We start from the raw sequence: 14,590 nt of genomic DNA, 5'->3' as shown, positions 1-14,590 counted from the left end.
GTCACTTTCCACCCAAGCGACTATCTCTTTCTTTGAAAGCCAACACTGAGAAGATGGTCCTGACAGATTGCCTCAGAGAGAGCTTTGGCAGGGGGTGGGGGGGATGGGGGAGATGGGGGGGGTCTTTCCTCTTACTGCAGAGACCTCTAATGTCTCCAAATTCTTGAGCAACGTTCCTGCAAGGCTTCTAGAATCAGATCACATGTTGATACATAAGAAACGCTTGGCCCATGAATCAGTTGGTTTACATTATTAGAGAGAAACTCTTGGAAGTAGTATCCAAAAAAAAAAAATGAGTAATGACTAACACTCTTCAGTGGCAATGGGGAATCCAGTTGCTTCTAGGCCTGGAAATTCTTCCAACATCTGCCAGATTTCAGCCTCCCATTGCGAGTCTCATGCCTTAGGCTAGCGGGAGGTGTCCTGCTCCCTAAGTCTGGAGCAAGGCTGAAACCGCTCTCCTCACCCCCCACCCCCACCCCCACCCCCGCCCTGCACCTTCGCACACCCAAGGGCCCACCACCTCCTAGCCGCAAGGCTAGAGAATCTATTTAGTGTGCAGACGTAGGTCTGTGGCCGTTTGGGCAGAGGTTTCCAGTAGGTCTCCGGGTAGCTCTGCAGGCTAGTGCCACCACCAGCCCCGACTTGGCCTCGGTCTTTCCCCAAAGCCAGAAAAATGCACTTTCCTCCCTCATGTCCTTCCCCATCCATAAAGCATTTAGTTGAGTAGAGGCGGAGGGAGTGGAGACCACCAACCTGGACCTTCAAGTTCAATGGCAAAGTCCCTGACCCTCCCCACCGACTGAGACCATAATTCTGGGGGCTACTGCGTTCTTTTACTGGCCCCTCTGTTTCAGAGGCAATTTAAGGGAGGCTAGAGGTAATAGTAGCATTCTTTCTTTCAGGTCTCCGACCACTCCGTGCCCTTCCCCCCAGCCCCTATAACTAGTAACCGAGAAAGGAAGGCAGGCTGGCATCTGTTCCCCCATTGGATGTTTTAAATTTCTCTTTAAGCCCTGGCCAGAGGCAGGAGGAGGGAGGATGCCCCGCGCTTGGAGGAGGTGGGCGGCTCCTTGGCTTCCTCCTTTTCTGTCCAGAGAGAGAGACTGTTCAGGTAAGTGAGCATATGATATAAATGCCTTTCCAATTTTTACTGAAACCTCTTCATTTTTTCTCTTCCATCGCAGCCGCCTGGGCGCTTTATGGCAAGTTGACGGTAACGAGTCCATTTATTTAATTCGAGATTGTAGCTCTGAGGTTTCTATTAGACAGGACTGGGGTGGGGTGGGGGGTAGGACACGGTTTCCCCTCCCTGCCCGAAAGAAACTTAATTAAAGTGCAGCACTTAGAGCCTTGAATAAAACTTCAATGAAGGGGAGGAAGGGAGCAGGGAGCGGGGGGGGGGGGGACGGGGCAGGGGCGGGGAACCCGCTCTGCGTTGGGGGAGGGGAGCGGCTACCTTTCCGAGATTGGGGAGGGGAGGGCGCTGCCTGCTGGAATTGCCTTTGAGTAATCCCCTATAGTAGACTGTAGGGGAGAGGTAAAATAAATGGTCATTCCGCTGCAAACCTACCGGCGTTCTTTCACCACCCCAACCGGAAGTGTTTGCCGGCAGGAGTAAAAGCCCGGAACTTGAAAGCCTGGGGGTCACCGTCGGTTTTGCTCAGTTGGGACCTAGATTCAAAAGAGCTTCCGGAAATCCTGCCTACACACTTACCGCCATGCCCCTCGCTGGACCTCTGGAGGCCTAATATAGTCCACCTGCTTACTAGTTAAAAGTGATGTTGGTACAGGGGACGGTGTAGAGGAAGAAGCTGCATTCGGATCCTATTTCTTTGCGGGCTGAAACTCTGAGCTACAGGAACTAAAATGGGTCGGAGGGAACGGGAGGGGAGGGTATAAAGAGCGGCTCAGAGTAAAATTATACCGCGTGGATGAAAAAGCTGCCCCAATTAATTTCCAGAATAAATGTGTGCCCCCGCAAATGTTTGTCCTTTGGTAGTGTGGTCACACATTTTCCTCGGGTGTTTTAAGAAAAAAAAGAAGGAAGGAAGGAAAGAACTCTTGTAGCTTCACGTAGCTTCCTTACTGAAAAGGAAACAGCGGCAGGTGAGTCTGGGAAGACGCGGGCATTTTGTTGTACTTTAACACATAAGTAAGTGAGCGATGTCGAGGTGGTGGTCGGGTGTGGGTGGTAGTTGGGAATAATTCACTTCGTCAAAAATGTTTGGGAAAGGGTTCCCTAAAATGCTTTAATACAAAATGATATTAAATATGTCTTGCACAGGTTCCAGACCAAAAAAAAGGGGGGGCCATAGGAAAACCCGCTGTAAGTGTTTATGCTTAGGAAGGTAAATTTATTCCGATGGAACCAAGAGGTGGAAGGAGACAGCGCCCGCGGCCTTGCTCTCCGTCTTTACTGCCTGCTGCTTCCTCGCCCTTCTTGCTAGACCGATACATCTGCTGGAATGCCTGGAGCCTTCAGTCCTGGAGCTTTCACATTCCCAGAACCTTCCAAACCCCGAGGCCAGAGGTCCCAGGCTGTGGCAAGCCCGAAGCTGGGAGCTTGGGGCGCTGGGTGGGGAAGCGGCGGGCGAGTTTCCTGCAATGGCAAATGTCTACCGGAAGGGGGAGCGCTTGTCTTCTTAATAGTTCATACATGTTGGAGGCAGAATAAATCTGTAAGACCCCCCCCTCCCCCAAATCTTTTTGTCTATTCTGAAATTAGTACCAAGGGGAAAAAATAGAGGAGCCCTGACAAATTAAGCCCCTTAGAACCGTGAAGTTAGAGTCTAGAGTTCAGAACCCTCTCCTGCTTGGGCCTCTCTCTACCTGGGCCATCAGTCAGGCTTGGGGCCGGTCCCCTTGCCTGAGTGGGGCCCACACACCTCAGGCCTCCCGCTCCCTTCTGTTCTCATCCATGCTGAAGCCTCACACACTGGCCAGGCTTGGGGTGATGATGATAGGGACAAAAGAGTAAGAATCTTATCATTTCAAAAACTAATCCCAAAGTGGCTTCAGAGATTGAGCAGGGTTTATAACCCAGGGATTTAGACTGGACCATGGTGGAGGTGGGGTGGGGTTGGAAAGGAAAAAAAAAAATTCCAGTCACAATGGCTTTCGGTCTAGATCTTGGAAGAGCAACACATTAGGTTGCCCAAGAAGAAGAGGTGGTGTCCCTTCTAACTCCTTTCCCCCAGTCTTGGCATTTTAAATCAACAATAAAACACGGTTTCATCAACTCAAACTCGCTGCAATCCTTCTGCCTCAGCATCCCATGGCTGGACTCAGAGGCTGCACCATCACACCTAGTTCCTGGCTCTCTCTCTCTCTCTCTCTCTCTCTCTCTCTCTCTCTCTCTCTCTCTCTCTCTCTTTTTAGTAAACATGTTTAAAAGATTCTATGCAGCTTTCCGGGGGCCCCATTCCTTCCTGGGAGAGGAGCCAGGGCTGGAATCCCACCAGACCACTAGTGGATGCACTAGAGTCCTTTGGCTGCAGTGGCTTTAGCCTTGGTTTCTTGGAGAACCATAAGCCCTTTTTTTAAAAAAGGAAAAACCCACAAATATGTTGGCCATTGCCCACCAGTAAATAGCTACTCAACTCAATGCAGCCTCTTCAGGTATGGCGTTCCATCACAGGGACCCACCACCCAGTCTGAGGAGGTTTAGAATGACGGAGGCAACCTCACTGGCTCTGCTGAGCAGGCTTCCCATTGCTAGTTCTACCCCGAGAGCGGGTCCACGTACATCAGGGAGGGAGGCCTTCCAAGTCTATCCCCTGGTGCCACTTGTGCAAATGGACACTCTCTTCTGGGGTTTTCGGGGGGGGGGGTTGTTTGTTTGTTTGTTTGTTTTTACTTTTTGGTTTGTAAGGACAAGAGAATAAAGTTGGAACCACTGGGTGCCTTCTATTCAGGGGCCCAGGCAGTGAAAAGAGGAAGAAGTCTGAGGCCACTTTGGCATTGGGGATCCCTCCACCCTAATCCTGGGTCTCCTGCTTTTTCCAGTTGCTGTCATTTACTTTAAAAAAAAGAAGAAGAAGAAGAAGAAGAGAAGGAGTGGGCTTCCTTTTCAGGCTTAGGGGAGAGAAGTTCCCCAGTCTTAAACAAAGGTGACCAGAGCCGGGAGGCAGAGGCAGGTGGATTGCTGTAAGTTCAAGGCCAGCCTGGTCTACAAAGCGAGTCCAGGACAGCCGAGGCTACACAGAGAAACCCTGTCTCGAAAACCCAAAAGAAAAAGAAAGAAAGAAAGAAAGGTGACCAGGAAAAATAGTGGGCAGAGAAGGGGCCATTTTCCAGTTCCCTGTCTTGTCCCATACTTTAGTGTGTGTTTTAAAGGCCTGAATATAGGGTGGGACGTTGCCCTATTCTGTAACCACTGGGCCTGAAAGGAATTCTGACAAGGCCACATATGATGATCCCATGGGGCTCCTAAATGCCTAACAACCCTGGGTCGGAACCACCAGAATAGCCCAAATCTATCCTTTTCCAAGAGGAGAGGAGTCTGAGAAAGTGCCAACTCTGCAAGTCCTCCCTTTGACTTCAGTTCCTGGCGGTTCCAATCCCATCAGGTCAACAGCCTCATTTTCACATAACTGCAAAATCTCAGCATTTTGTCGGGGTTTTTTCCCATGGTGTACAGCCTAGGAGGTTGTCAGGAAGGTGGGAGACCACAGGAGGAAAGAGAAGCATCCATTAACATGGCCTGCCCAGCCCTGCCCTCCTGTCGTCTTAGAAAAATGCCAAGTGGGCATGGCACAGACACCTTAGAAGGTTGAATCTGCCTTTGTCCCCCCACCCCACCCCAGCCACTGGAATTGGGGGGGTGAGGGGTGGCATGCTGGGTATACATGGAAAGGGGTCTGAGAGGAAACTGCCCTACAAAAAGATCTTCTTCCAAATTTATTCACAATCAGCTCCACTCAGGAAAGCAGTTTCTAAGTGCTCTACAGAGCTCTAGGTAGAAAATATGAGATTAATTATCATAGCAACTAGTACTTGGTTTATGAGATTATCAGCACTGTTAGGACAAATGATTACGACTGATACAGGTTCTCTGGAACCGCGGTTAGAGGGGACTGTAATTTCAGGCCTCACACCCCTGGCACATGCAGGATAGTCCAGCACTTAGTAGCCTGCTGAAAGGTGTCTCACATCTCTGGGGGGGGGGGGGCCTCAACCGAGTCCTCTGCCAGTCACGGCTCTGACAGGCTCCCAGTTCTCCCAGGAGGAGCCCCTTTTTCCCCTGCCCCTCCCCTCTAGCGCTCACGGGGTTGCGCTGGTCTTAACCTTGGCCAGAACCTTTTTCTCCTTGACCCGGCGGTTCTGAAACCAGATGGTGATCTGGCGTTCAGAGAGGCTGGTGGCTGCGGAGATCTTGCGCCTCTTGTCCTTGGTGATGAATTTATTGGCCGCATATTCCCTCTCCAGCTCCCGCAACTGCCCTTTGCTGTAGGGAATGCGTTTTTTGCGACCGCGGCGGAAGGCACAGCCGTCTGGAGGATGCTGGGTACTGGGCTCTGTGAGGTGGGAACAGAGGGAGGGAAAGGCACACTTCAGTCTCCTCTCCCGGGTAAAACCAAGCGCAGACCCAGGCCCTGCAAGCCTCAGAGCTACGTCATCCTGCAGGCACTTCCTGATCACCCTATGTGTGGGCCCTGCTCCCTCAAAGCACACGGAAACGGAGACGCTCTAGATGCTGCCTGATTCTCTGATCACCACTCAGTCAGCCTCAGATCCCGCCTGCCACCCCTACCATCACTGACCTCACATCAGGAGTCTGCAAACACATCCGCTCCGTCAGGTTTTTGCCCACAATCACACAATTCACTCTCACATGTGTGTTCAGACTCGGCCACTCCTACAAACTGGCAAATTATGTCCGCGAGAAAACAGATTCATTTTGCCCACTCAACACACACACACACACACACACACACACACACACACACACACTTCAATACGCCCCTCGATCAAAGAAAACCTAAATTTCCCTTTGGAAATTGAAGCCTCATCAACACACACACACACACACACACACACACACACACACACACACACGGGTTTGTATTCTCTAGGAAACGCCCAATAGCTCGGATCCCACCCTTCACTGTCACCCTCAAAACTACTGATTATGTCATTTGGCCTTCGTGTAGAATTAGACTGGGACTGTCCTGGGTAGGAACCCTCTGGCCCCAATCAACAGCAGAGATCCAAGGTTCTCCAGACATATTGGAAGGCTGGTCCCAGGAAGGCTGGCTACTCTTAAGCCCCCTACCCAGGCACCTCATACTGACCCCCTCCGGCCTCCATCCAGACCATCCAGCTGTCTGGACCCTCCTTCAAAGTCCTAATAAGCACCTAAGGAGCCCCAGGCTCCTCCTCACCAGTCCCAAGTCTCCCTCCTTCCAAGTAAATGCCAGCGTAGCCCATGCTCAGAGCCTAGGGGAGCCAGAGCAGAAGTTACCTGCAAACGCTGCCGCTTTCCAGAAAGGACCCGATGGGTTCTGTTCACCTTGGCAACACATCTGGCTGTTCCAACCACCGGCCAGGGCCCAAGGCTGGTAACTGTCCACGGGAAGCAGAGAGTCGTGGCGAGGCTCCCCAGGAGCTCCCAGGGTCTGCACCACAGACACATCCAGGTAACTGGCCATAGGCTGGTAAGGTCCCGGGTAGCCCGGATAGAAGGCAAACTCGGTGGGACGGCTGGGATACTCCTCCCCAGGCGCGGGAGTTTCCGAAGGGTAGGTAGCCAGGGTGCCCGTCTGAGCACAGGGTTTTAGTGAGCTCCTGGACACTCGGCAAGAGTAGTACCCGCCTCCAAAGTAGCCATAAGGCACAGGAGCTGGAGATGCCCCCTGGGGCACCCCAGGACAAGGGTGGCACTGCTTTGGTGGCTCCGCAGAGCCTGGCAGATCCAGGGGGTTATAGGTGACAGTCGGCATCAGCGTTGGCGCCGCAGGATGGTTAGCCAGTGGGGAGTGGGCGACTAGATTCCGACCCCCTCCAGCTCCCAGCAAGCCTTCCATATCCTTGGCTCCATCCAAGGTGGCATAATTGCCGGGCTCCATGGTGCCAACGATCGGCTCATGGGGAGCCGAGGGTGGGGGCTCTAGGAGACAGCCAGCTCGCTCTCCCCACCCAGGCCCGGGGAATCCTAAGCGTTTTAAATTGCTCCCAGCTCGCGAGGCGCCTGCATTCGCCTTGCTGGGCCGTCCTGACGCAAGAGACGCAGGAGCCCGGGCACGAGCGCTGATTGGCTGTGGCCTAGGGGAGAGAAGCTCATAAAATCTACCCCGCAGAAATTGCATGTGGGGGGGGAGGTTCAGGGAGCCCGGCTCCTCCTTCTTCTTCCCTCTCTGCCTGTATCTGTCTCTTTCTGTATCTGTGTCTCTGTCTTTCCCTGTCTCTCTCTCTCTCTCTCTCTCTCTCTCTCTCTCTCTCTCTCTCTCTCTCTCTCTCTCTCTCTCTCTCTCTCTCTCTCTCTCTCTCTCTCTCTCCCTGGCTCTCTGTCTTCTGAGCTTTGGCAGGTTTAACGAGAGAATAAAAAGCTCTCCCAATAAAGTGTCCATCTCCTGAGGATAGGGGGAGTCGGGGGAAGGGCTGGGAGGCCACTCCGGGCTGTCTCAAAGGAGAACCGGGAATGCTTCTGAGTAAGAGGGAGATGAAAATGGAAACTATAGGCATCAGGAAGCTCTTTCTTTGCTTTGGGTGCTGGGTACTAGCAGCCCTAGCTCATTGTAAACACCCATCCCGAATACTCTATGCCCAGGGAAGTGCCTCCGAGGTCCCTTCCCCAGGGACCCTGGCCAGCCACAACCCTGAAGGCTCAGGAGGCCCCAGTGGGGTGAGGCGGAGCCAAGGGGCGGGGGTGGGTGAGGGGGACACGAAGAAGCTCAGAAAACGTGCAATCCTTGGCCCAGGGCACACAATGTCCGAACCTGAAGGGGAAATGGAGCCTCTAGATGTCTGGGAAGGGGGTCTGGATTTCCATTTAAGGGTGGAGAAAGAGACCCAGAGACAGAGGCTTTGCTTGAAGATCTAACTATGGGTGGGAAAAAGGAGAAAGGGAAGGAGAGAGAGAGGGATGGAGAGAGAGAGAGAGAGAGAGAGAGAGAGAAGAAGAAGAAGAAGGGAGGGAGGGAGAGAGAGAGAGAGAGAGAGAGAGAGAGAGAGAGAGAGAGAGAGAGAGAGAGAGACCTTGGGAAAGGGGGGGGGAGAAGATGGACAAGATTGTATCCCATTTTCTGGGTGCAGTCTGCAGAAGCCAAGGCTAGCTAAGTGGCTAAGTGGCATCCTGGTCCAAAGAATGAGGGGTTTGGTCTGTGTGCGGTCTTTCTGTTCTTTGGTGCCCTCTCTGCTGTCCAGGAAGCCCAGAAAACCTGCCCTGGCCCCAGCACACTTGGACACAATTGAGGGGCTAGAAATCTCAGGACCCCCTAGCTGCCTCCTGCTTTAAATTTCCTTGGTAGTTAAAGAGGATGGGAGGGGGGCTCCCCTGTTAGAACTGCCGGAGGCCCCCCTTCTGTTGGAGCCTATTGTGCTGTAGACTCAAATAGCTTATTTCACCACAAATCTGCCTTTAAACATTTTCTTTTTTCAACATCACTCCCAACAGAAATCCTCCTGTGTTTTCTAAAACTCTCAGATTTTTTTTTCCTGCAGAAAATTCTAACTTTTCTATTCTACACTGAGGGCTTGATTGCAAAGGGTGGGCACAGCCAAAGCCTCTGTGTGTGTGTGTGTGTGTGTGTGTGTGTGTGTGTGTGTGTGTGTGTGTCCAGCCTGAACTTGAACTTGAGTCGCCTTGTGGGAAAGGGCCATGAAAGCCAGAGTTGAGGCCTGTAGTATAGTGTATACTGAAGATGTGAAAGAAAAGGAAGGTGTCTCTCCCCTATTTCCTGGAGTCCCATCAAGGTTGTTGCTTAATGAATTATGAGGGCAGAAATACTAGGCTTTCCCCGCCTAAGAACCGAGACCTTTTCAGTTTTCTTTACAAAGCAAATTTCCAGTTTGGTAGACAGAGCCACCTATGTGCTGGAATGTCGAAGATATATCATGGTGTTCCTCCTTCGGTTTCAGCAGTTGGAGGCGGAGGCAGGTCTTTTTCTGGACCCACCCTGGTCCCCAGAACCAGTTTCAGGACAGCCAGGGCTATACAGAGGAACCCTAGGCCAGCTCAGTGGCACACGCCTGTTATCCCAGCACTTGGGGATGCAGAGGCAGGATGTGAGTTGGAGACCAGCTTGGTCTACAAAGCGAGTTCAGGGCAGCCAAGGCTACACAGAGAAATCTTGTCTCAAAAAACAAACAAACAAAACCAACAATAACAAAAAAGCAAGAAAGAGAACAAAGAAAGAAAAAAAAGAGAAACTTTGTCTTGGGGGAAATCAAAATCACTTGATTTTGTTTTGGGGTTTTTTGGTTTGGTTTGGTTTGGTTTGGTTTGGTTTTTTTGTTTGTTTGTTTTTTCGAGACAGGGTCTCTCTGTGTTAGCCTTGGCTGTCCTGAACTCGCTTTGTAGACCAGGCTGGGCTCAAACTCACAGCCATCCTCCTGCCTCTGCTGGGATTAAAGGAGTGTGCCACCATGCCTGGCTTCAAATTCACTTGAAAAGCCAACTTTTCCAGGCACAAAGGGAAAGTTATATCAACGAGGGGGTGTGTTCTAGCACATTCACTGAAACTGCATTGATATCCAGAAGACACATATGGGTGGCACACAGATCGCTCACAGCGTTTTATGCTGGAGACTGGCCTTAAACTCCCTTCTCCCTTCGTAGCTGAAGGCAGCCTTGGAATTCTGACCTTTCAGCATCTACCTCCCAAGTGGTGCTGGGGTTATAGGAGAAAAAAAAAATTTTTTTTTTGTTCAGTACTCAGAATTGAGCCCAGAGCCTCGCATGTGCTAGATTAGCATTCTACCAATGAGTTATATCCCGGCCACCGCGTCCTGTCCGTACTTTAAAAAGGAAGTAGAGTCCTTGTAGTGCTTGCACTAAGTCTGTCTCAGCATTATCCATAGGAGCTCAAAATTGGTAACATGTCAAATTCCATCAGTCGTGGGATAAGCAAAGTCATCAGGCTAGAGTTATACACCAGGATTAAACACCAGCAAGCTACTGCTAACTCCAACACGAATGAGTTACACTTAACCTGTTAGTGAAAGAAGGCAGGCATAAAAGACTAAGCCTGCATAATTCCGTGTCTACAGAGCTCAAGAGCTTTGGATAGTGACTAAGGTCAGAATAGAACTGAGCTGAGGGAAAAGGGCTCGGAGGGCTAACAAAGACCCTTCTAGGGCCCTAGAAAGCTTATCTCAACGTGGATGGGTGCTGGTTGTGTGGGTGTATTCAGTTTGGTTTTAAAAGAATTTACATAATTTATTTATCTTTTTTTTAAAGTGCATGGATATTCTGCCCGCATGCACGTATGCATGTCAGTGTGAGGGTGTCAGCTCCCCAGCAACCAGAATTACAGACAGTTTGTGAGCTGCCACGTGGGTGCTGAGAATTGAACCCAGGTCCTTTGGAAGAACAGTCAGTGCTCTTAACCTCTAAGCCAGCTCTCCGGCCCCGCAGATTCAGTTTGTAAAAAAGCCTGTATGCTTGGGATTTCTGCACTGCTCCCACACCTACCAATTCTATCTCAATTTGTGAAGAAAAGTAATCAAACAACAACAAAGACCCGGCTAGCAGTGGGCGCCTAGCGTCTATAACACACCAGAAGAGATATCACAGCGGCGTTGCTTACAACTAAGCGTTTGGAGACAAAATGCTTGTGTGTATAACCGTGCTCAGAAATAATTACAGAACTGAACACGCACAGAACTCCTTGTAGAGTACGGGCCTGACCAGTTTACTCTTTGCTCCCAAAGATGCTCACCACCTACGCTAGGAATTCCCTCCAGACCAGACATGTTTCAACACAAATAGTGCTCTGGGTTTGGTTTTGTTCCCTCTCTAATTTATTTAGCATCTACTCTATCCCAGGGAACAGGTCTGGATACTGAACTTGCAAGCCTGTGAACTAGGCTTCTATTTTCTCCGTGAACAGTATATGTGAGTGCCTCTGTCTGTGACCCGTGTAAAACGGGATTTCGTCTACTTCTCTCTAAAATGGTGCTGACAACTCTTACCTTACAGAAACGCGCTAAGACGAGCTAATGAGACTTTGCCTATGAAAGCATTTTGCAAACGGGATAAAGACGACTTTTCGATCTGTGTGTGTGTGTGTGTGTGTGTGTGTGTGTGTGTGTGTGATGAAATCAGCTGCTTTTATTTAAACCGAGGAGCTCCCATAGAACACGGGGGTCATTCCTTCCTACCTCATGAACCCGGGTTCCCACAAAGAAACTGAGACCTCCCTGGACTCTGCAGGAAATTCAGATCCTGAACCGCTTCTCAACCCTGGCGCTCTCGTATAGCCGCTAGCTTCCCGGGCCTTTCTCCAGCTTCACAGAAGTCTTTGTGTCCCGCTGGGAACCTCCTGTTAGACCCACCGGGAGGAGTCTGGAGCCCCCTTTACGGACCCAGCCAAACGCACTGAAAGCCTCAGCGTGCTCCTTTACATACCCGCCAGACACTTCCAGGAAGGTCAAGGCCAAGTTGAAAGTTAAGAGTCTGTTTACCTCCAGGATCCCATTCAGCGCAGCCCCGCAGACCGCCTATGACCTTTACAGCCCAGCCTTTGAGCAAGGCCCGCCCCACCCCCAGGGGTTCCGGCCACGGGGACTTGGCACCTCGGTGTCAGCTCCCGCCCGCCCCAACTTGGGCTTCGGAGAGGAGGGGGCAAGACGAGCCCACCCGCTCCACTTAGGGGCATTTGTTAAATTTTATTTTATTTTATTGTTAAAGTGAGAGCTCGCTGCCTTTATCCCAACTGCAACAGTGAGTGCCTGTGGTGGCAGTGATGGCGGCCCTCAGGTCGGTGGTGACGGGATAATGATTTATTTGCATCGGAGCCAGGGACGCTTCCTTCTCGTGCTTCGCCCAGACCAACAGGATTTGCATGGGCATGGCTAACTTCGTGGGGTCATTCTGCTTCTCCCGGAATCATGGAATGACCTGGTCCCGGTCGTGTTTCATTTCCCCCTTCCCTTTTCTCCCATTATTCAGGCTATGTTTTCCCTGACTTTAGTCTTTATGAGTTTTCTTTCCCTTTTATTTTTGAATTTCTTCTTCTGTCTTTCTTTCGACTTTAGTTATCTTGATTTCATATTATTTTCTCCGTTTCTTTTTCTCTTTATTGCATGCATTCTGGTGCCCGTGTCTTTTAATCTATTCTTTTTTTTTTCTTTTTATTTCCCTTCTTGACACTTACACTATTCTTTTTTTCTTCATCTTTTTTTCTTCATCTCTCTGTCTCTTCTTTCTTCTGTTCCATTTTACTCTCTTCCCCCACCCAAAAATATTTTTTTTTCTTTTCTGCCTTCCCGCACAATTTCTCTTTATTCTTTTCAGAAGTCTGGGAAGGCCTGCCACCCTGCAATGGCTGATTGGAAAGGGGCTATCAGGACCCAGAAGGCCTGGAGGGCCCTGTGTGATGCTGAGATGTGTGTGTGTGTGTGTGTGTGTGTGTGTGTGTGTGTGTGTGTGTGTGTCTGTCTGTCTGTCTGTCTGTCTGTCTCTGTCTGTCTCTCTGTCTGTCTCTCTCTGTGTGTCTCTGTCTCTGTCTCTCTCTCTCTCTCTCTCTCTGTCTCTCTCTCTCTCTCTGTCTCTCTCTCTCTGTCTCTCTCTCTCTCTCTCTCTCTCTCTCTCTCTCTCTCTCTCTCTCTCTCTCTTTTCTCTCCTGCCTTAAAATGAAGGCATTCCAAGTTTACTAGTCTTAGAGGAAAGGCTGACACTAGGCGCCGAGAGCTACAACTGCTCATAGGATAGAAGCAAGACCAGCTTAGTCAGGGGGCCACTGTTAGAGCCACCTTGACTCCCCAACCTGAGCAACCCCGCAACACCCTCTTGGGTTGGGGGGGAGGACAAGGAGGACTCAATGAGCTCCTGCTGAGAGGATAGGTTAATTGCTGTTCTCTCTCTCTCTCTCTCTCTCTCTCTCTCTCTCTCTCTCTCTCTCTCAGATGTTAGAACTTGGAACACTTAGCCACGCCAGTGAAACTGTGAGTGGGGGGGGGGTCAAAGGCAGACAGAGGGAAGAGAATGGCTTTGCAAACTAAGGGCCACTGAGCAAGGATCAAATGCCTCCAGGTTCTCTGGTCTTGGGGTGTTGGTCAATCATATCAGCTACTGTGAGCTGAATAGGAGGTCTAGCTGTCCTTCCTCGCGTGCCCCTCCCCCCAGCCCAAGTCCCCAGCCCCCTCTTCCAACCAACCTGGCTTTGCCAGGGTTGGGAGCTCTGGTACCCGTGCGTGCTTGGCACACAGCTTGGATCTGACTCAAAAGCCATTAGGAATCCTGAGCCCAGATAGTCCTGCCAAGCATTACAAGACTCTGCTCCAGTGGCTGGCATGGTGGCTTGTGGGGCAAGCCTCCTGCCCGTCCCAGAGACCCTAGTCTCAGTTCTCCTCCGTGCACTGTGTGAAAGGGAATTGGCTGACCCTGCTTCCCTCTGAGTTCTCAGCAGGGCCAACTTGAGGCAGAAGAGGAGGGGCAAAGGGACACCAGGGAAGGTGGCTAGGAGGGGTAAAGAAGAAAAGGTTGTCGTTATGGAGGAAACCCGTGGAAGGAAGACGAAAGAGGTCACTAGGCTACCGCTGCCTCCAATATGGACCTCAGGTTGGCTGCCCTTGTTGAGGCCTGAGGAGCCGAGTTCTGCCTTGAAACCTTGAGGGAGCAATTCACTCAGGACGCAAATGCTGTAGTGGTCCACAAAATGACACCAAATTGACATGGAAATTCACCTCCCCAACCTTCTTCACTCTAGTTCCCTCACAAGCTCTCTGTACCCTCAACCCAGAGACACCTGAACCTGGAGGAGCAGGACAGGACCTTTAAATGGTCCCACCCCCCACCCCCGCCCAATCAGTATTTTGGGGGTTTGGAGAGACCTCCAGGACACTAAAGATCTCTGGAATGAGACTCCTTTTAAAAAGGAAGTGCCTGCAAATTCACAAAAGCAGCCTGAGTCACTTAGGAGCCCCCCCCCACTCTTTCCACCTTGCTTTTTTCTTCTTCAGAGAATGTGGATGTCGGTGGCAGTGACATTGGTGACAGTGACGCTGGGCTCCCACTTTCAAGGCTGCTAAAAGGAAAGACTGACTTTTTACTCTTAGGTCAAAAGGTGTGTCCACACCAAGTCCCCAGCTCACCCATGAAGCCTAAAATAGAAACACAGATTTGAGGCTTAGGGCCCTGAGGGCTGGGAAGGATTCGTTGAAAGATTTTTATTTCTTCTTCTAATTCCCATACCCGCCCCCCTTGCTGAGAAAGGCCCATCTCCCTCCTCTCTGTCCCTATTCCTGACACTAAATTATTTATTTCAAGAAACAAGGCTGGAGCGAGGGGGGGCAGGGCGGGGCGAGCATGTCACACACACACACACACACACACACACACACACACACACACACACACACACACACGGGGAGGGAGGCCATCCCTTGTCTCTATTGAGTCCTACCCTTTATGGCACTCATGGGT

The 14,590-nt window shown here is 50.9% G+C and overlaps 1 protein-coding gene and 1 long non-coding RNA gene across 3 annotated transcripts; one reads left to right on the top strand and one right to left on the bottom strand.

Annotated features, from left to right (window-relative positions):
- The first annotated feature begins 1,105 nt into the window (after positions 1–1,105).
- Positions 1,106–4,255, top strand: LOC311579425. Its single transcript, XR_014773146.1, has 2 exons — positions 1,106–1,216; positions 2,003–4,255. It is a non-coding gene; the product is annotated as an uncharacterized lncRNA (long non-coding RNA).
- A 634-nt stretch (positions 4,256–4,889) lies between these two features.
- HOXB13 (homeobox B13) lies at positions 4,890–11,635 on the bottom strand. 2 transcript variants are annotated; one of them, XM_084749948.1, is made up of 3 exons: positions 11,573–11,635; positions 6,467–7,266; positions 4,890–5,519 (listed from the first exon to the last, which is right to left on the bottom strand). In XM_084749948.1, exons 2-3 carry the CDS (start codon positions 7,068–7,070, stop codon positions 5,266–5,268), a joined length of 858 nt encoding a protein of 285 aa, XP_084606074.1. In that variant the 5' UTR covers positions 7,071–7,266; positions 11,573–11,635; the 3' UTR covers positions 4,890–5,265. The 2 variants fall into 2 exon arrangements, with proteins under 2 accessions (XP_084606074.1, XP_084606073.1); XM_084749947.1 differs by lacking the exon at positions 11,573–11,635 and having other exon boundaries at positions 6,467–7,426.
- Positions 11,636–14,590: the final 2,955 nt, after the last annotated feature.

This window comes from Acomys minous, assembly GCF_964271855.1.
Source record: "Acomys minous genome assembly, chromosome: 12".
Taxonomy (NCBI): Eukaryota; Metazoa; Chordata; class Mammalia; order Rodentia; family Muridae; genus Acomys; species Acomys minous.
This window is presented reverse-complemented; position numbering and strand designations above follow the sequence as displayed.